Source organism: Protopterus annectens, chromosome 4.part0 (genome assembly GCF_019279795.1).
Source record: "Protopterus annectens isolate FY-2018-M chromosome 4.part0, PAN1.0, whole genome shotgun sequence".
In the NCBI taxonomy this organism is placed as follows: domain Eukaryota; kingdom Metazoa; phylum Chordata; order Ceratodontiformes; family Protopteridae; genus Protopterus; species Protopterus annectens.
This window is the reverse complement of record NC_056733.1, coordinates 1,034,414,495-1,034,435,740: the sequence shown is the minus strand read 5'-3', so window position 1 is coordinate 1,034,435,740 and position 21,246 is coordinate 1,034,414,495. Positions and strand designations below refer to the sequence as shown.

Below are 21,246 nucleotides of genomic sequence, written 5' to 3'. Positions count from 1 at the left end.
TGGACATGATTAGTGAGTCATAATGCAGTGTGGCACAAAATGCATAACAAATGTAATTGCTGAAAACAAAAATGATATTATACCAAATCAACCAGGTTCAACATACTGCATCTGATCTAGCAATAGTGCAATGTTCTCATTATTGTCTTCTCAAACGATTTCCACATGCACGCTACCACACTAGCTTTTTTGCCTTTTCTAGAATGAAGGTTAAAACATCTGTAGTATCTTCCGTGCTGCTTATGTAGTATTCTGTTACCATCTGTCGTGGATTTTGTGAAAGCATGTTATATCTTATGTAATTATTTCTACTGAGTTGTGCTGGGTCTATACTCAGTGCAGTGTTTTACACCCTTACTAAGCATTGTCAGCTATGTGTCCTGCTCGCTGATCTCATTGTATCTTGCAGTTTACCCAAGGCTCAGCTTGGTCTGAAAATGTCATCTTAAGATGGCCCCACCCAGCTGGTTATCAAACGTTAAAAAAATAAATGCTACTTTATAGTTTAGTTTTCACTATTTTTCACTACAAGCATTAAGCAGGTAAAGAAATGCTTCTTTACAATGTAGATTTCATTACATTTTTTGATGTAATTTTTTTCACAGTCTGTTATTGTAAAAGGGCTGGAAAGAAATGTTCTTCAGATATATGAAGCAAGGAAACTCCTTCTTGGCTTGGAATGTAGTGCCCTCGGACCAACACCAGGGATAGTGCCATTAAATGGAATTTCAAATCACTGGATAACTGCCTACCTGCAGCAGCTGGCCCATACTGAACCAGGTAACAAGAATTTATGCATTTTTGTATGTAGATATGGTATTATTGTGGGATGTCAAGCACAAATTAGGAAAACAGAATCTGTTGTAGTCAAGGGAACATCTACATAAACAATGGCTTTCGGTTAAGTGTTAAATTCTCAATGGCACTGCTTATGTATGGCTATGTAGCATTATTCATTGCTGATGAAACTTTAGCCTAAAAACAGACTGAAATTTTTTACTGATTTTTAGTTTCAATGTATAAGCACTTTAAAAGTATGTAGCTTATTAGCTTATAATTTATCATAACAAGTATTACCAGTACGAGTATTACATACAGTACGGTATTCTTTGTAATGCACGTAGGTAGTTGTTATCTGAATTCTCTACTGAAAAAAAATTGTATTTGTAAATTTTACTAGTTTATTTATGGTAAAACATGTCTATAGGTTTATTATCATACCACTCATCTGTCCAGAGTTTTACAGTTTGCCCAGATTTTTGCTTCATATTTTTGGTCTGTTCATCATAAACTTTGAAGTTTTCTGACAAGTCACTGAGTATTGAAGTCACTAAATAATTGAGCTTCAAACTTCATATCCTTCAGAAAATGCTTGTTAACACAACTCCTTTTATTCTAGCAATTTTCTAGATTTTATAAGAGCAATATTTAAAATTTCTCCCTATTTTTGGGGACTTTGTACCCCCATTGTTTTAGGCTTTGTCAAGATTTCTTGTGATAAGACATTTAGAGGTATGTCTATCATGGATGAATAAATGTTATGTAAACTGTAAACACAGCATCCATGGGACTAGACAACATCACAGGCTGCATACTGCACAAACTACAGAATGAACTGGAACCCCACCTAAGTACCATGTTCATTCATAGCCTCACCTCAGGCTATGTGCCTATTGAATGGTGCACAATGACGGTTATCCCACTCCACAAAGAGGGTGCCACCACGGACCCTGGAAACTACCAACCCATTAGCCTGACGAGCCTGGTCTGCAAGGCCATGGAACATATCCTCTTGGAGCTTATAAACAAAGACATAGGTAACCTCCAAACCCTGGACCCCACTCAGTTTGGGTTTGTAAAAGGTAGATAATGTCTATTAAACCTGATTGACTTCTTTGAAGCAGTCACTAGAGCCATAGATGAGGGCAAGGTAGTGCACACAGCCTGTCTTGACCTCACCAAAGCTTTCAATATCATCCCCCACTCTGGAATTATAGATAAACTCACTAAACTGGGCATAAATCCCTATGTCACAAGATGGGTGGCCAACTGGCTCACTGACAGAACCCACACAGTAAAAGTAGCCGACTCCAAGTCCGACTTCAGACCAGTAACAAGTGGCGTACCACAGGGTTCAGTCCTGGGTCCTCTCCTGTTCGGCATCTACGTCTCTGAAGTGCAGGCCAACACAGAAGGTCTTTGGCTAACAAAATTCGCAGATGAATGCAAACTGGGAGCCATAATAGAATCACCTAATGATGTAGACATTCTACAAAAGGGCCTCACAGAGACAGATGCTTGGTGTCAAAGTCATGGCCTCAAGCTCAGTGCCAAGAAAAGTGCATTGTCATCCCCTTTAGGAAAAACTCAGTACTCATGAACTACCACATAGGCGGTAGCTCACTAAACACTGAAAGTGTGATAAGAGACCTCAGCGCACAGGTGGACAGTAGCCTCTCCTTTGTTAACCACATCGCCACAGTCAGGAAATCCTCCTATGTGGCACACCTCATCACAAAAGAGTTCTCCTCTAGAAAAATGGTCATAGTTCCTCTCTACTCATCCCTCATCAGACCCATTATAGAGTACAATGCCCCGTTTGGCATGTATATCACAAAACACCTACAACAATTGGAAAGGCCACAGAAATACCTCACTGTGAGGATTACCAGCCTCAAACAGATGCCATGCGCAGACTGTCTCAAAACTCCAGCTCTGCTCCATCGCATATCGCCTACTCAGAGACAGTCTCTGCCTAACATACAAAGCTATGTCAAACCCAGAGCTGTTGGACATGCTACACTTAAAGAAATCCCAATCTCTCCAAACCACATGCTCCAGGGACCTAAACCTTGTCACCACAATAAACAGAACATGCTGGAGGGATAGATTCCTGTCCCAGACACTTCCCCTACTCTGGAACAAACTACCCATTCATGTCAAGAAAAACCTTGATGACTGGATGGGAAATAGAAAATTCACCCCGGCGATCACTTCTGCAGCACTGCTTGATAGGGGCACAGGAAAATAATTTCTTGGGTGGCGAAAGCCAAGGAACCTTTTTGGCTAGGCTTATATAATCTAGTACTTACCTATGAACCTATGAATATAAGTCAAAAACCAAAGATTACAGATAAACTTTTGCAAGACAGCAGTGGTGCCGAGTTAAACTCAGGGAGGATTTTTTGTGGGGGAGGGGAGCATTGCCATTTATTATGTGTTCTTATCACAAATATTACAGTACTGCTGTCACTTTGTCACATTTTTGATAATCTTCATATATCAGAGTTTGTTTTACCACAAGTCATGTGCTTTTAGTGTGAGATCTATATTTCGGAGAACTGGAAATAGTTTTTTTTTCCTTTTCTCCAAGTTTGACCTCAGATGTAATACATATAAAAAAATGGGATGTGATCCCCAAATTGTAGGGGAGGTACAGCCACTCAATTTCCCACCATTGACTGTATCTCCCCTCTGAAGGAGATATAGGCCATTGAAGGAAGTCCTATCTGAAAGAAGGTAGTAAATCACACTGCTTTATCTGCAGAATGAGTCTATTTCAGAGGTGACGGAGATGCTGAGTAGCAAATCTGTCTCTGCACCTTGTTTTATGGATCTGCTGAAGCAGGTTTAGATCACTTGTTCTGGTATTTGTGTGATTGTTGGACTTATGAAGGTACCATAGATCTTGGACTACTGGGTCCCTGGTTGCTCGAAGGCAAGCCGTAGGTCTGTTCTGAGAAGCCTGTAAGATACAGAAAATTAATTTCTGTTTGGCGGTACCACATTTTATTGTTTTGAAGTTCACAGTTGTTTATTAAGTACTGAATTTATGCAGTATGTAAAATTTTAACAGGAGTGATATCCTGACAATGGGATGTGTATCTTATTTTTTATGTATTTGTTTGTACTGTTATGGATGTATAATTACTTGGAATGGCTTTAACCTGATGAGCATGTCATAGTATGTAGAGATTGAGTGCATGCAAAAAGGAACTGTCAAGTACTGTAAAATAAGTCTTCCAGTTATGGTGGCTGCACATTGACTGAGAATATGAAATTACATAGACACAAAGCAGTGAAAGCCTTCTGCTTAGGCACTGATTTTAAATCTTTATTTTTGGGACTCCACGTCAAGACCTCCAGTATTCTATACTCATGTATACACACACCAAGAATGATACCACAGTATAAAGAAAGAAAATGATCAATTTCAACAATTGGCTAAGTTTCTGGTGTCATTCAAAGGGGATCCAGTATCTGTCCACCTGTGATGACATGCTCGATAAGCCACGTTGCTTCACAAGATATGGCTTGCACCTGTCACCCTTAGGCTTTCGAATACTGGCCAAGATATTTGCTGCCCCCATAGTGCCTTTTTTGGGTGAGGCTCAAAAGACAAACCCACCACTGTAAATAGCACAAGTAACCAAAAACTGAGGGTAATGCTACTCAACGCCAGAAGTCTAAACCTCAAAATACATGCACTGGAGGCACTCCTCAGTATGGAGAACATCGATATCTTTGCAGTAACAGAAACCTGGTTTAAGGCTCCAGAGAGCACCCCAGTACTACCAGGCTATAACTCATACCATACTTTTCGGCCACAGAACCCGGACCAAAACACAAAAGGTGGGGATGTATCCATAGTCATCAAGGAGACCCACACCTCCAGGTTAGTGGCACAGCACAATGCCTCAGGGATCATACATGTGCAACTAACAACGGGCAAAACTGCAATTCAAATTGTAGCTTGCTACAGATCACCCACCATGACCCAGGACCCCCATTCCGTGTTTCTGGAGACATTGGAAAATATGAAGGTCCTACCAAATGCCCTAATATTGGGTGATTTCAATTACCCAAACATTAACTGGGAGAACTACTCAAGTACTAACTCCCTTGCCCAACACTTCCTAGAATTTATAAACTCAAATGCCCTGGATCAACTGGTCAACACCCCCACCAGAGGTGACAACATATTGGACCTGGTCATCACCAACATGGGCGACCGTGTTCGACACCGGAGGTCAAACCCTCGCTGGTTAGATCAGACCATAGACTAATCACTCTGGATATCCACATTCCGCCCCCACCCCCAATCAAGAAAACCACAGTGAAAAACCTTTCAAAAGCAAACTTCATGTTACTTAAGACTGAGGTGGAAAGGTTCACAGCTCCCATGCTAAAGGACAACACTATCCAAGCTGCTGAATCCCTTACAAAGGCACTCTATGAGCACCTGCAAGAATGCATGGATTGTGCTATCCCAAGCAAAACCAAGACTCACTCCTCCAAGAAAAGGAAACCAGTCTGGTGGACTCCTGCCATAAACAAGCTATACAATAGAAGGAAGAAACTAGTACAGAAAAGAGTAAAATCCCAAGAAGGAAAGACATCCCTGATCAGTATCAGCAAGAAACTACGATCCCTTATTAAATCATCCAAGGCTAGCTTCAAACGAAAAATTGCCAAGGACTCCAAAGATAACCACAAAGTGTTCTTTAGCTATGTAAAGAACCTAAGTGGAAACTCTCAGATCTGCTCTGAGTTAGTGCAGAATGGCACAAAATACACTCAACCGACTGATATTGCCAACATTCTGGCAGACAGGTTTAGTGCAAACTTCATCCCCCTCTCACCCCCTAAAGGGCCCATAACTGTACCAGAAGAATGTAGTGCCCCGGCAATCACTGACACACAGGTTAAAACAGCCCTATCCAAAGCCAAAAATATAGCTTCAATGGGACCAGACGGTGTCCCAGGCTGTGTCTTACACAAGCTCCATAATGAACTAACCCCTCACCTAAAAACACTGTTCAAACTCAGCCTGTCTACAGGGTACGTACCCATAGAGTGGCACACAGCAACAGTTATCCTGCTCCACAAAGGTGGAGCCACAACAGACCCCGGGAACTATCGCCCTATAAGCCTGACTAGCCTGGTCTGCAAGGCTGTGGAGCGCATCATCATGGAATTCATTAACAGAGACATTGGGAACCTTCAAACATTGGACCCTACCCAGTTTGGCCTTGTTAAGGGCAGATTATGCCTCCTAAACCTGGTGGACTTCTTTGAAACAATTACCAAGGCTTTAGATGAGGGAAAGGAAGTCCACACAGCCTACCTAGACCTCCAAAGGCTTTTGACAGCATTCCCCATTCTGGTATTATAGACAAACTCACCAGCCTGAACATAAACCCCTACATCACGAGATGGGTTGCCAATTGGCGCACGGATAGAACCCACACGGTGAGAGTTGCAGGCTCTAGGTCCGACTCTAAACCAGTTACAAGTGGCATCCCCGAGGGCTCAGTCCTGGGACCCCTCCTGTTCGGTATATACTTCTCAAAGGTACAGGCAAGAACAGGAGGACTATGGCTGACCAATTTCACAGACAACTGCAAATTCTGGGCCATAACTGACTCTCCAGCTGATACAGAAAACCTCCATAAGGGTCTCACTGAGACAGATACCTGGTGTCAAAATCATGGCCTCAAGCTAAATGCCAAAAAGTGCATAGTCATCTCCTTTAGAAAAAACAAAGTAGCCACAGACTACAACATAAGGGGTAGTCCCCTAAATATAGAAAATGTAATAAGGGATCTGGGGACCCAAGTAGATAGTAATCTCTCCTTTGATAATCATATTGCCAAGGTGGTTAGAAAATGTTTCTATGTGGCCCACATAATCACAAAAGGGTTTGCATCTAGAACAAAAGAGGTTATTATGCCTCTCTGCTCATCACTCATCAGACCCATCATAGAGTATAATGCCCCATATTTGGGATGTACCTTACAAGACACCTGCAACAGCTGGAAAGACCACAGAATTACCTCACCAAGAGGATTACTGGCCTCAGACATATGCCCTATGCAGCCCGACTGAAGAAACTCCAGCTGTACTCGGTTGCATACCGCTTACTCAGAGGTGATCTCTGCCTGACATACAAGGCCATGTCCAACCCAGAATTGATGGACATGATCCACCTAAAAAAAAAAACAAATCCCCAAGAGCCACATGCTTTAGGGATCTAAACCTCACCACAATGATAAATAGGACGTGCTGGAGGGATATATTCCTTTCCCAGAGACACCCCATGCTTTGGAACAGGATTCCAATCTACATTAGGCAAAGCCCCTCACTAACACTCTTCAAGAGAAACCTTGACGAGTAGATGGGAAACAGAAAATTTACCCTGGGGATCACTGCAGTGGCTCTGCTGGACAGAGGCACAGGGAACTAATGGCTCTGCTGGACCGAGGCACAGGGAACTAATCTAAGGGGGCGGCGAAAGCCAACACATTCTGGCTGGGCTTATAGATGCCCTCAGGCAGAAAGCCTGTTACTTACCTATGAACCTATATGACTGCCTCTGGAGAGTAAGACTGAGAAGACAGTGATGCTGGACATATTACGGTATAAGCATGAGGTGACATTTTTGTCAAAGCAGTGGCATGGTACAATCTGGTAAAGATTACAAATGAGTTATGGTCTGAATGAAGAGAATTATATTACAAATGAGTTATGGTATGAATGAAGAGAATTATATTACAAATGAGTTATGGTCTGAATGAAGAGAATTATAATGTTGCCATCAGGGCTAATCTCTAAACTGACAAAGGAAGAAGAAATAAAACAGACAAGGGCAATATCTTATACAAAATAAGGTTATGTCTTAAGGGAAGAAACATCTAGGGGAGTTATTGGAGTCAGGCCCACACGTAATGGGTGAAAAGGGTCTTTGAACCTACCGAGTTACCAAATAGTGAAAAAAAAGGTAAATAAATAAATATTGGAAGAGTGTGACAGAAGTGATTGTCTACTTGCTAATGGATAGTTGTAAGGCGGGAGGTCAGAAAGCACAGCATCATAAGTAAAGTCAGTGGCACAACAGACTTGCCTTTGATGCAGAAGGCTGTGAGTTCTATTCCCACACCAGATAGATTGAGTAACACTGCAGTATAAGGAGGGTGGTGCATTTCTGACTGCATCATCCTTTGAATGGCATGTTAAACTGAGGCCGTATCTTCCTGAGTTGGGAGTAGCTCAGGTGGGTGTAAAAGATCTCACAACACCTATTGAAAAGAGTAGGGGAAGTTTCCTGCTGCCCTGGCCAACTTTCTCTTAGTAAAAATACCACCTAGGGTCTTCCCTGAAAAGAGACTACTGGCCTAGTGTGACTAACCTGGTTAACAATGCCTAAATAGGTAAAATAAAGAGATGTAGGTCGCAGGAACTGAAGGGTAACTATAAAGAGATTTGAGTGGTTTGATGATGCATCCTCCTTTTGCCCTAGATGGAAAAGTATATTAGTTAGAATGATGAAATAAATATAAATTCATTATTGAAATTTCTCTCCCTAATAATTATAATCCAGATTGTTAATTAAGTTTTATAGTAAGAGTAATAGCACCCTGGTTTCAGAACAAATGCTGCTATAATGAAGCTTTAGGGAGATGTATGTAATGTGTAATGGTATATTAATTGAAATATAAATATGTATGTTTAATAACAGCAGTAAAGAAGTTGGTAATCAACCGTAACGCTACCTTTAATTGAAGCCCATTTTATTGATGGACCCTTCCATCAAAGTTTATAAGCCTTCCCAGAATGTTTTGCAACCTCAAAAGATTTTGTTTTAGGTCAGGAGTGCAGGGGGTTGTGGACTTGTGGGGGAATTTCCTCCATTTCACTTATGGCTGATAAAACAATTTTTTCAAGTTTGGGAAATTTGACAGAACGGTTTGTCTACAAAACTGGCTTCAGCAAGGTCTACCATATCTCTGATTTACACAGAGAAACTTTATAAAACTTAGCAGATGTGTACTTAATTGTTAAGCACTAGAAACAATAATGTATGATACAAGGAAACACGATACACATTTATTTATTTTATTTTGTTTTGACATTTGTTAACCGGGTATGTCCAACTGAGCTTGAGCCTTTTTTCAGCAGACACCCAGAAGAAAAGCTCCATACAGCACAGGTTATAGATACATGGACTAGTTATATATATAAAAAGCAACAAATGTAAACATAGAACAAAATAGATAGCAACAAATACATTCAGAAATTGAACTACGGTAGAGGTTATTGATGCAAACTACTATTGTAAATGTCAAAGGAAAAAACTTCAAAGACCAATTCACATCAGGTTCAGGTATGGCACCTTTTATTACTTGCAGCAAGGAGACAAAAACATGCAAATACAGGATTTTGCCTAATTACTAACAGGAAGTATGCTTCTCTTATACTGTTCTACAAAATGTTACTTTCTATGGTTGACGTAGTTAGACACAACTTTCTGTATTGTTCTACAGCAAATGTTACTCAGATTTTCTGCTGACATGTTCAGATTTAAAACTCATTATGTGTTACATAGAAAATGTTACTTGGATTTCCTGCTGACATGACTGGATTTATGAAAAACATTTGAGAAAAACAACCTGACCTTGGGGGCTTTAGCCCACTACAGGCTTCTGTTGTGCAGTTTTAATACATGTTACATTTCAAGGTACTTTTCTAGCTTAGGTACAAGTAAATGCTGATTTCAGTTTATATTTTCAAGCAGCCTTTTGTCTTCATTATCAATAGCTACTGCAGCTGTGTATTTTCTCATAGCATAAGCGGAAAATCAATAACTCTTTGTTTAAATCTCATGACATTAGAAGTGATACATCTATTTATTATTTTCCTGACACTAGCAGAAATTGTATGCTTCCCTGTAAATTTCCAAAGCATAATCAAAGATCATAACTGCGCATATTTCATGACATTACAAGATTGGAATGCTTCTGCAGTTCATACAGATTTATGCAGTGTGAAATAGAATAAACGTGTTAACCCTTTTCAAACCTCAAATGCACTAAGCATATTACTAATACATATTTTTCTAACATTTCCCCCCTTTTAATACTTTATTCTACTTTCAAAAATAAGCATAAACAGTTTTTCTTCCCCTAACCTCTCCCTACTCAGGATTTGCAGTTAAGAGAGTCATTCAGTTTAAACTTATGAAAGCATTTTCAATTTTTCAACAGTTCTTCAAATTCAGCACCTTGATATAAGGTTTCTGAAACTGACATGTCTATAAAGTCTTTAATCAGTCCTTTTATGCAAGGAATGCAGCAGCAACCACATACCCCCAGTAGGATCATTCCTGCACAGATGGCAATCAGAATGTTCATTAGGATACTGCCCCACCCCCCAAACAATTTCTGGAAAAAGTCCGTCAATGGATTTGGTCCTGGTTTGGTCATGGCCGACACTTGTTGAATTACCTCAAGGTGATTGTCTATCTCGTGTTTATGGTCAGGAATATACGAACAGCACTCCTCCTGGATTAAAGCGCAAGTACCGCCTCTCGCTGCTAGGGTGAAGTCAAGAGCCATGTGGTTTTGAAGCACTACAGTTCTCATGGCATTCAGTTAATCAGTCACAAATTCTAGAGCGGAAAAGGTTGCATTGCTCATTACTTCGAGAAGTTTAGACAGATTTCTCAGCTCCCAGATCGATTTTACTGCTCCATATGCTGGTAATATGCCTACCCACGATATAACAGAATCACTCAAGTCCATGTGTGTCAGTCCATCACCCACAGCATGATGATTTTTCCAGGGTGCATCGAGTTGTCCTACTGGATTGACAGGCTTCTTGATGGCTTCTCGAACATTTCAAATTTTTCCTAGAGGTAAAACTGCTGTGTGTCGTATGGCCAGAACCAGGTAGCCCAAAAAACAACTGCCAGACCAATTCTCAGGTAACCACTTATATGCTTTGCTACCACATATAAAATAACAATCTTCTACTTTAGTAGTAACTTTACTATGAATATACATTTGTCCTGCGTGAAACATTTTTCTGTCAGTTATAGACAGTTGTTTATAGAGAACAGAATCATGTTTTACTTCTTCAATTGTTTTGTGCATCAATTTAAAAAATGAATCATAGTTTGTTTTACAATAAAAACCTGTATTATTAGCTTTAGTATAGCATTTATAAGGAACAGTCACATTGCAATTGCTCCAGCCCACCTGGACTGTATCATTTTTGTAAAAACACACAGTTCCCTTTTGTTGAACAGACAAGGGCAATGCTATTTTATCTTGTGCTTTAATAGTTGATGTATCATGAACCAAGTTTTTCCAGGTCTCGTTGACCCCTAGAGGGACTGAAGTTAACAATAACCCCCCCCCCCCCATATGCTGTTGGCAAAGCTGTGCAAATCCAGCAATTCGAAACATTGAAAGTCTCAGCATACACATATTTGATTGCATGATAAGTATTGAAGTTTGGATGCCAGTCTATGTGCAACTTTTCACGTTTATTCAGTTCAGTTTGTGTGGCTGGGAAAGGGAATGGCCACAACAAAAAGATTATTGTCACTAGTACAGTTAACAAAATGATTATGCAATACTTCTGAGGAAATGGTTATTCTGTATTCCTATTTTCTCCAACTCTTCCAAGTAGCTCTATTTGGATTTTTCTAGATTCTATCATTTTTGCTTTTAACATGTGGTCTTACTCTCTGCCCTAATAGGACCTTTAGCACCGATGGTTTCTTCACTGGGGTTGAGACGGATCAGTCCTATTGATCTGAACCCCCTTTGTAGCCAGACTTTGTGCTGAGGGCCCCGATGGAGAGGTAAGATTTTTGTCCAGTTCAAACTTCTTAACTAGTTTGCAGTGCGTCAGGTGGATCCACGAGGCTCACTCTGCAATTTTGACTGCAGTGGGTGTTGAAAGAAGCACCTGGTATGGACCTTCCCACCTTGGTGATGTCCAATTCCTCTTTTTGATAGTTTTCACCCAGATCCAATTCCCTGGGATCACTGCCACTTCCGATGTTTTGGTTTGTTCTTTATCTGAAACAGAATTTGACTGCAACAGATGTTTAGAATTCAACAAATTTCTCATATATTCGGCTAGTGTACAGTCCGCTTCCTGGTCTGCGGGCATGAGAGGTTTCCACTGGGGTATATAATAAGCCCTTCCAAATAGTTTTTCAAAAGGAGTCAATCCTTTTGCAGTTGGAACAGTTCTCATGCTCAACAGTGCCAGGGGCAGACAGTACACCCAATTCTTTTCTGTTTCTGCTATTCATTTTCTTAACTTATTCTTTAAAATTCCATTATGCCTCTCAACTAGCCCTGCAGATTGCGTATGGTATGCACAATGATTTTTTCAAGAAATGTCAAAATGCTTACTTAACTGTTGTATGGTTTGGTTTACAAAGTGTGTACCATTGTCACTGTAGATCCTTTCCGGAATGCCAAATCTAGGGATGATTTCTTTAACAAGGACTTTCGCTACCGTAGCTGCGTCTGGATTTTTGGTCGGAAAGGCTTCCACCCATCTGGAAAACATATCTACAATGACAAGACAATACTTCTTATTTTTACATTTGTTCAATTCTATGAATTCCATACAAATAGTATGAAACGGATATGGTGGTGTAGGGAAACTCCCTTGCTTGGGCTTTAACGTCCCTTGTGCATGATGTTTGTTACAAATGTGGCACATTAAACAAAATTTTTTAGAATAGTTTGTAAATCCATATGTTGTGAACACTCGGTTCACCAGCTGTACCATCCCCCTTGTTGAGACATGGCATTGCCCATGGCTCAACAAAGCTGCATATCTAAACAAATTAGATGGTAGTATCGGTTTCCCTTCTTTAGAGATGTACAGCCCCTTTTCGAGAATTGCTCCTCATTTTACCCATCTTTATTTTTCAGCTTGCGTAGTAAGTGTCTGCATTGTCTTTAACATTTCTAAGTCTAAAATCTCAGAGGGTTGTAGTTCCTCATTTACAAGAAATACTTCTTATGCTGCCTGTTTTGCAGCTGTATTAGCTCTCGCATTACCTTTTGAAATCCTATCTTGTTGCTTGGTATGTGCTGTGCATTTACAAATAGGTACTTTCTGAGGTAACTGAATAGATTCTAAAAGATCTAAAATAAACTGTGCATGATTGATAGGTTTGCCAGTAGATGTTATCATTCCTCGATTTTTCCACTGTTGCGCAAAAACATGTACAGTAGAAAAAGCGTACTGGCTGTCAGTAAAAATGTTCACACATTTACCCTTTGCTAAGGTACATGCCCGTGTCAAAGCAATCAATTCTGCTGCCTGTGCAGATAAGTTGTGTGGTAAAGGTTTTGCTTCTATAATCTCAGTATCAGAAACTACAGCATATCCTACTAGGTTCTGTCCTGCAGGACCCCTTTTGCATGAACCATCCACGTAGTATGTCACCTCGGCATCATCCAAGGCGATATCCGCGAGATCTTTTCTAGGTAGTGTCTTTTGCTCCATCACCTGCAGACAGTGGTGTGGTGTGCCATCTTGCAGGGGTTGGGAGCAAGGTAGAAGGATTCAAAGTCGTGCATCGTTCAATTGTCATGTGAGGTTGGTTCAACAATATAGTCATACAGGAAAGATGCCTAGCAGGGGAAAGATATGCTACCTTCTCTTGCAGTAAAATAATCGCGACTGCATGAGGCACTCTCAAAGTGAGAGGGTGGTATAAAACTACTGAGGCCGAAGCCTGTACTGCCATTGCAGCTGCAACTACCGCTTGTACACAGTGAGGTAAAGACCATGCCACTGGGTCTAGTTGTGATGAATAATAAGCAATGGGGCGTTGCTTGTCCCCATGCTGTTGTGTTAACACTGATGTCATATAACCTTGCTTACAATCTACAGTTTGGAAAAAACGTTTATGGTAGTTTGGTAATCCCAGAACTAATGAGGACGCTATTAACTGTTTCAGTTTGCAGAAAGCAGATTCTGCCTCTGGTGTCCATTGTAACAAATCCTGTGCTGACATAGGCTTTTTATATATCAGGTCAGTCAGAGGTGCAGATTCCAAAGCATAGTTTGGAATCCAGCTCCGGCAAAAATTAGTTGTACCCAGGAAAGACATCATTTCCTTCTTGGTAGTGGGTTTTGGTGCTTGCAAAATTGCTACTTTTCTGTCCTCATCTAATGTTCTACCCTCCTTGGATATTACATATCCTAGATATTTGACTTGTTTTTTCCAAAGCTGCAGTTTATTTTTGTTTACCTGATGTCCTTCAGCGATTAAAAATCGTAATAGCGCTATGGTATATTCTTTGCAATCTTGCTGGGTGGGGGCCGCCAGCAGGATATCATAAACATAAAGTAAAATCTGACTGCCTCTTGGTGGGGTAAATCCCGCCAAGTTGCTTGCCATTTCTTGTGAGAATATTGTTGGACTTTCACAATATCCCTGTGGTAGTTGTGTATATGTATACCTTTTCCCCTGAAATGTGAATGCAAACCAATACTGGCTGTCAGGGTGTATCGGTATCGAAAAGAATGCATTGCTGATATCTACCACAGAAAAATATTTCTGTTGAGTTTTTAAATCATTCAACAGGGTGTGTGGGTCTGGCACTTTAGGTGCCCTTGGTATTACTGCGTCATTTACAGCTCGTAAATCTTGGACCATACGCCATTCTCCATTTGCTTTCTTAACAGGAAATAAGGGTGTGTTGCATGGTGAATCAGGAGACTCCACCAGCACCCCTTCCCTAAGTAAAGCTGCTATAATAGGTTTGATTCCTACCTCTGCATTTTTTCTCAAGGGATACTGTCTTTTCTGTGGTCTAAATGCTGACTTTGGTGTGATAGTTACTGGTCCTGCTGTACGAATAAGTCCTACATCTGACTTTCCTGTTGACCATAGAGTTTCTGGTATATTCTGTAAGGCATTCTCTTCCTCCTTTAATAGGAGTGCTAATCAGCTGTCCTCGCTAGACTGCGAGTGCATGGCTGGGTGGGTCTGAGTTATCCAATTCAACTTCTGTATTTGTATTCCCTGTTCTGACAGTTCTAATTCTGTCTGTTTTTCCCATCTCGTGACTTTTTCTCCTAAGTCTGCCCATTCTATGTTTCTGTCCTTAGTTAAGCTAACATGTGGTAATCAATTAGATTTATAGAGTGCAAAGAACTCCTGGGGCAATGAACAGCTAGCTACACTGTTCTCTTCTGTGTCCCAGTACAGATTACGTAATATCAATCTGTTTGCACAATTTTTAAACAATTCTTGCTCATATTCCTTATCAGGTCCTGGTGTGTTACAATAATACAGGGTACAGTGCAACAGGCATTGCTTATCAATGTCAGGGGAAGGGAACTTGCTGATGGCTACTTTCATCAATTCTTCGGTCACAGCCCCTGGACCAGTCGTAACCAAGTCCTGGCTGTACCAATAAAACATTTCACCCTCCAAATGCACTGCATAGATATCAATTTGTCGCTGTGCTTCCATACCCTGCATGGTTGAGACTACTGCTATACCAAATAGCTACATAAGGTCTCTGCCCAAGAGGTTTACTGGGCATTTTGCAGAAACAACAATTTTGCTTTTCTGAGTCAATCCTGAAACAGGATCAGTTATTGCAATGTTACGGGAGAGGGGATCCCGGTACAGCTGTCCGTTAGCTGCTTTTACTAGTATGTAATCAGGTGACTCTGAGTTTTCTGGCAGTTTGGAGGGATGTATCAGGGTTCGTGATGCCCCTGAGTCACACAAGAATTTGACTTCCCCTCCCTTCTACCAAGAGTGTAACTTCTGGTTTTGTGTCCGCTAAATAGAGCTCCAGGCTCAATAAAGCTAGGTCTAATATTTCATTTTCTTCACTGTCCATAACTTCATGCACTTCCTCTATCTCTTCTGTCACATCCTCTACTCCTTCTATCACATTCTCATTTGTCCTATCTCCGCTATCCCCTTCTAGTGATTCCTGACTATCATATAGTCAGTCCTCACCCTCCTTGTCTTCCGTGGTTGCCTTCTTGTTTTTCTTGCAATCCCTTGCCAAGTGTCCCTTTTTACCGCATTTAAAGCATTCTCCCCTTTTCTTTCGCCCTTCAAAGTCCTCTGATCGCTGATCAGATTGTTTGTTTCCCTGGGCATTTTTCTTGCCCATTTTCCCGGACTGTACTACATAAACTTCTGCTCCATCTTCTGCAGAAAATACTTGAGCTTTATTTTTCTTTTTGCTATTAAAATGCCTTTCAGCATGCCTAGCATATTCAAGTAATGACTGTAACCTGCTTGTACGATGATCTACCATGTGTTTTGTAATAAAACTGCTTATGGGTGCAATACCGCCTTTCAAAAATGTATTCTTTAACTGCTGTTCATATGGGGAATCTTGTGTTTGATCTTCAGGAACCTGCATTCCACAGTGGTTATTAAAACATTCCAATAATCTGGCATAATACCGGTCAATAGTTTCACCTTCTTGTTGGATGCATTGGTTAATGCAAGTCCAGTCTACCCTAGGCTTCCATTTCTCAGAGATGCGGTCTGTAAGACCTTTTACTCTGTTGTCTAGTTCTGTGCTGCTATGTGGGAGGGGTATCTGTGCAGCGTCACGGGGATTCCAGTTGCCACTAATCATGTGCCAATCTGGCCCCACAATTTGTCTAACTACTTTTTCTACCTCTTCTCTGTTTAAATTATAACTTAGCCTCATTCCTTGTAAATCTTCTGAGAACTTTCTAAAATTGACTTTTGGATGGGGAATTCCCTCAGTGGCTTTCCGGATATCTTCCGGAGTCCAGGGTCTATACATTAGAATAGTTGGGTCCTGACCGTCTTGTCCTGCCCGAGGATTAGATACTTCTATGAGTGGGCATATTTCTTCTTCACTCATAGATCTTGAATTCTTAACCATTTGATATAACTCAATGTCTTCATTTGAGTTACCTGCCCGTGTTTGAGACCTAGTCCCGATGGGATCTCTAATAAAGGGTTTTGCTTTTGTAATGTCTCTATTTTCAGTGACAACAGGATATCGTGGGGGTGGACTAACCTGTTCACTTGCTTCATATTCTGGTAAGGGAGGCGGAGGGGCCGACGCTATTACTAAATTATTGTCCTCCTTATCTAAAAACATTGTTTTTGAATTATTGTTCTTTTGTTCCCTACGGTTTACTTCCTCAGTCCACCTGTGTGCCTGAGGAATTCCTAATTGGCGTTGCTTTATTACCCAACCTTTGGAATCAGTTTTGAGTTGTTTGACAAGTTTGATAAGCGAGGATTTTTCTAATTTACTGTCAAATTCATACTTATTAACCCATTTTGAATAGTATTTAATATTATCAGCGTGCTGTGACTGCATGTATTTTGCGTCTTCGGTTAACGGCAGATTTTGGGGTCTTTTTGTGCAATTATTACCCATTTTGTTCTACCCTTTTGATCGTTACATATCCTCTCTTATTTTTAATGTGGTACCACGGATTTTGCTATAGTCTCTTCAGAATGACTGCCTACCTATTCTGTTTTCCCTGATCTATGACAAGACAGTACTCTTTTCTGTCCCTGACTTGTAAAAATACAGTCTTGACAAAAACAATACAAATCTAGTCCCTGATCTAAAACAGAAAAAAGTAGATTCACCTTACCTGAGCCTTCGTGATTGATCACTTGGTTCGTGAAAACCCGTCCTTCAGTTGCAGATCAGAAAGTGGCTGGCCTCTTTTGCATGACAATTCAGTCGGAGGGCTTTTCAAATAAGAAGAACCAATTTGGTTTCTTCCCCGTACGGTTTCAACCACTCGGCCCGTCTTATCCGAGGCGAAGTGAGGATTTCCGGTCCAAAGGACCAATCTGTCAAAGGAAAAAACTTCAAAGACCAATTCACATAAGGTTCAGGTATGGCACCTTTTATTACTTGCAGCAAGGAGACAAAAACATGCAAATACAGGATGTTGCCTAATTACTAACAGGAAGTATGCTTCTCTTATACTGTTCTACAAAATGTTACTTTCTATGGTTGACGTAGGTAGACACAACTTTCTGTATTGTTCTACAGCAAATGTTACTCAGATTTTCTGCTGACATGTTCAGATTTAAAAACTCACTATGTGTTACATAGAAAATGTTACTTGGATTTCCTGCTGACATGACTGGATGTATGAAAAACATTTGAGAAAAACAACCTGACCTTGGGGGCTTTAGCCCACTACAAGCTTCTATTGTGCGGTTCTAATACATATGTTACATTTCAAGGTACTTTTCTAGCTTAGGTACAAGTAAATGCTGATTGCAGTTTATATTTTCAAGCAGCCTTTTGTCTTCATTATCAATAGCTACTGCAGCTGTGTATTTTCTCATAGCATAAGCGGAAAATCAATAACTCTTTGTTTAAATCTCATGACATTAGAAGTGATATATCTATTTATTATTTTCCTGACACTAGCAGAAATTGTATGCTTCCCTCTAAATTTCCAAAGCATAAGGAAAGATCATAACTGCTCATATTTCATGACATTACAAGATTGGAATGCTTCTGCAGTTCGTACAGATTTATGCAGTGTGAAATAGAATAAACGTGTTAACCCTTTTCAAACCTCAAATGCACTAAGCATATTACTAATACATATTTTTCTAACAGTAAAATACAGTTCAGACTGGGGAGATCTGCAGACAGTGGGATAGAGAGTACAGACAAACTTGGTATTTACTATAGTAGATCGTAGGGCAGGTGAACAAGTTCAGGAGTTAGTAGTTTAGAGAAAGGTTTCAGCCAGGTAAAGTAGACTAGAGCAGTAGCTAGACAAGTCAGGGAGCATATGGGTAAGTGGAGTGAAGGCTAAGAGAGTTAGGCTGGGCTTAGGCAAGGGCAAATACAGGAGTTCAATAGGTTTTCTTTTAGAGCATGTGCTCTAAAAATAATGCACTTGCATAAGTAATTTCAAATTTATGATCCTGCAAGTTGTCCATGTAAGTTTACAGGTGGTGGTTTTAAAAATGTTGCAGTAGGTATTGAATATGACTGGATTACAAAACCGAGTACTATAACAGAACCTGGTTTGAATGATTGCTACAGTCTAAAAACCAGTGCTTAGAGGAGGCATGCACATTGGGCCAGATTCCAAAAAACTTGCTCTCGGTGTAAATGACTTACTTTGGTGTAAGGTCTGTCTGCAAACAGGCTTGCTACAGCGGTCATATTCCACAACACCTTCTGTCTGCCTGCTCTCAGTGTAAGTGGTCATTTACACTGAGAACAAGTCTTTTGGAATCATTGCCACTTTGTAGGTTAAGCAGGTAACTGTGATATATGGAGGAATATTTAGGTTACTATTTACATCACCATTGCTTTTAGTGTTTTTAGAAAACTTGAAAATACTTCTAGAAGGAGTGAAAGCACTTGCTTGTATTACTTCTGTAAAGTTTTCCTCGTTGCATGATTTCTGGTTTACATTTTAATTTATTTATTTATTTTATTTATTTGACATTTGTTGACCAGGAATGTCTGACCGAGTTTTCGACCTTTTTTAGCAGAGGCCTGGGAAAAAAAGCTCCACAAAGTATTACATACACCATAAAAATGTTTACAAACAGTACAGTATGTATGAGGTAATATAAACATGCATTATAATGCTTGGATTCCCACTTGTAGCATGAGAGGTTAAAAGGTGTTATTTACAAAAAAAGGCAATAAAACAATATGTTAAATTGCCTTTGTTGCTCTTTTTTGTGGAGTAGTACTAGAAACTATAAATTAGGAAAATGGCTTAATGGAAGGGTGGCATTTTGTAAAGCTGAATTTGTAATTTAACACTGTACTAATGGCCTTGATTTTTTTGCAACAGTAACAAAATAGAAGTGTGACAGTTGTGGTAAATAACAATGTCATCTGCAAAGGTAGTAATTAAATTACTATGTAGCTGCATTCTTAGAATGCCATTATTATTCTGAGTGCTTCTAATCAGAAGTTCTAATAAACTATTGAACAGATGAGGAGATGGCATTTTTCTGTGGTAGCCAGAGATATTAATTTTATTAGACAGAATCCCATGTGTTGATAATTTGCCTGGTAGACTGGAATGTAACCCCTTGAGGGAGTGGGAGGTTGGCATAATGGTTAAGGTGTTTACCTTCCAGACACAAGGTACAGGGTTTGATTCCCACATGGGCTAATTGTCTAGGCTTAAAATAGCTCACAAGGGCAGTTAGCTTAGTACCAATCTATGAATCTATGAACCTATGAATGCATTAGCCAGAGTCTTTGGGAAGTTGCATCTGGAGAGGGTATTAAGAAAAAGAGAGATATAGACACTGTCAGATGACTTGAATGCCCCTAGACCCATCAGTAATCTTGTCATTTGTGATTTGGGAGTGAAGATGAAGGTTAATTCACAGGGAAAGGGTATTATCTGATATTTGCTTACCAGACATGAAACAAACTGGTAGAAACTATTGTCTGTGCAGTTTTTTTAAAATGTTACAAAAAAGTGACAGGCAGAATTTTAGCATCAGTATTTATAACTAAAGCTGAGATGTGCTTTTCTATTTTTTTGGGTCAGTATATGGCCTGTATATCAACACTTTTTTAGAGTGGTTATGGAATATGTCTTTAAACCCATTTTTAAGGATACAATTGTACTGATTAGAATGGATAGCTAAAATCCATCTGGGCCACGCTGCTTGATAAATTCTTCTTTCTCTGTTGTCTTGAGCATGTCTATTGGAGAAATGTATCCCCCCTGCAGTCTTACTAATCTTTCAAAGGAGAACACCCTTGTATCTTTAAAACTTCTGATAATTCAATTTAGGTTTGTCTAGAAACCAGGAGTTATTGTATAAACCAATATATTGTATCTCACATGCTTACAGTATTTTTGACTTAGATATAATATTACAGCCTTCATGAATTATGAAAAAGATTATGCATTGTGGCATAGTAACTTTCAGAATGTCAGCAAGTAGTTTGGATGGAATTTGATCTTTCTTGTAGAAAATGTCAGTCATTTTGTTCTTAAGAAAATAAAGGCCATAGGCTGTTAGTGAGATGGGTCATAGCTCAATCTACCTCCATTTGTATAGCTTTTATCAGTATTTTTAAGTCCTTTTTCACCACTTGACTACCAGACCATTAAAGTTCCCCCAATCAGATCTGAGCCCAATAACACCCAGACTGAGCATCCCAAGTACTGAGATGAGTGACATCTGAAGGAACCTTTATTTAGGCAGTCCCAAAGGTGGATTGTGCCTCAGCCTACACCATTACATCAGCATACTTAAGGGACAAGGACCTTCTTCGCCTTATTCAGGATATTCTGGCTTACCCCCCCCCCAAAGAGCCTTATGGTGAATGCACTTTTGTGCCCCTAGACTGGTGTTTAAATATTGCCATCCTCCCCTTTCAGCAACCATTTCACAGGTACAGGTGAGGATATGTTTTCTTGCACTTGTAA

General features: G+C 40.0%; 1 protein-coding gene across 2 annotated transcripts in view; it reads left to right on the top strand.

Annotated features, from left to right (window-relative positions):
* Window positions 1-21,246, top strand: part of LOC122799721 (protein bicaudal C homolog 1-like) — a 1,306,264-nt gene that overhangs the window by 763,187 nt on the left and 521,831 nt on the right. For both annotated transcript variants that reach the window (XM_044068975.1, XM_044068974.1), the window contains exon 10: window positions 606-780. In XM_044068975.1, the coding sequence (XP_043924910.1) occupies window positions 606-780 (175 nt within the window). The remainder of the gene's footprint in view (window positions 1-605; window positions 781-21,246) is intronic.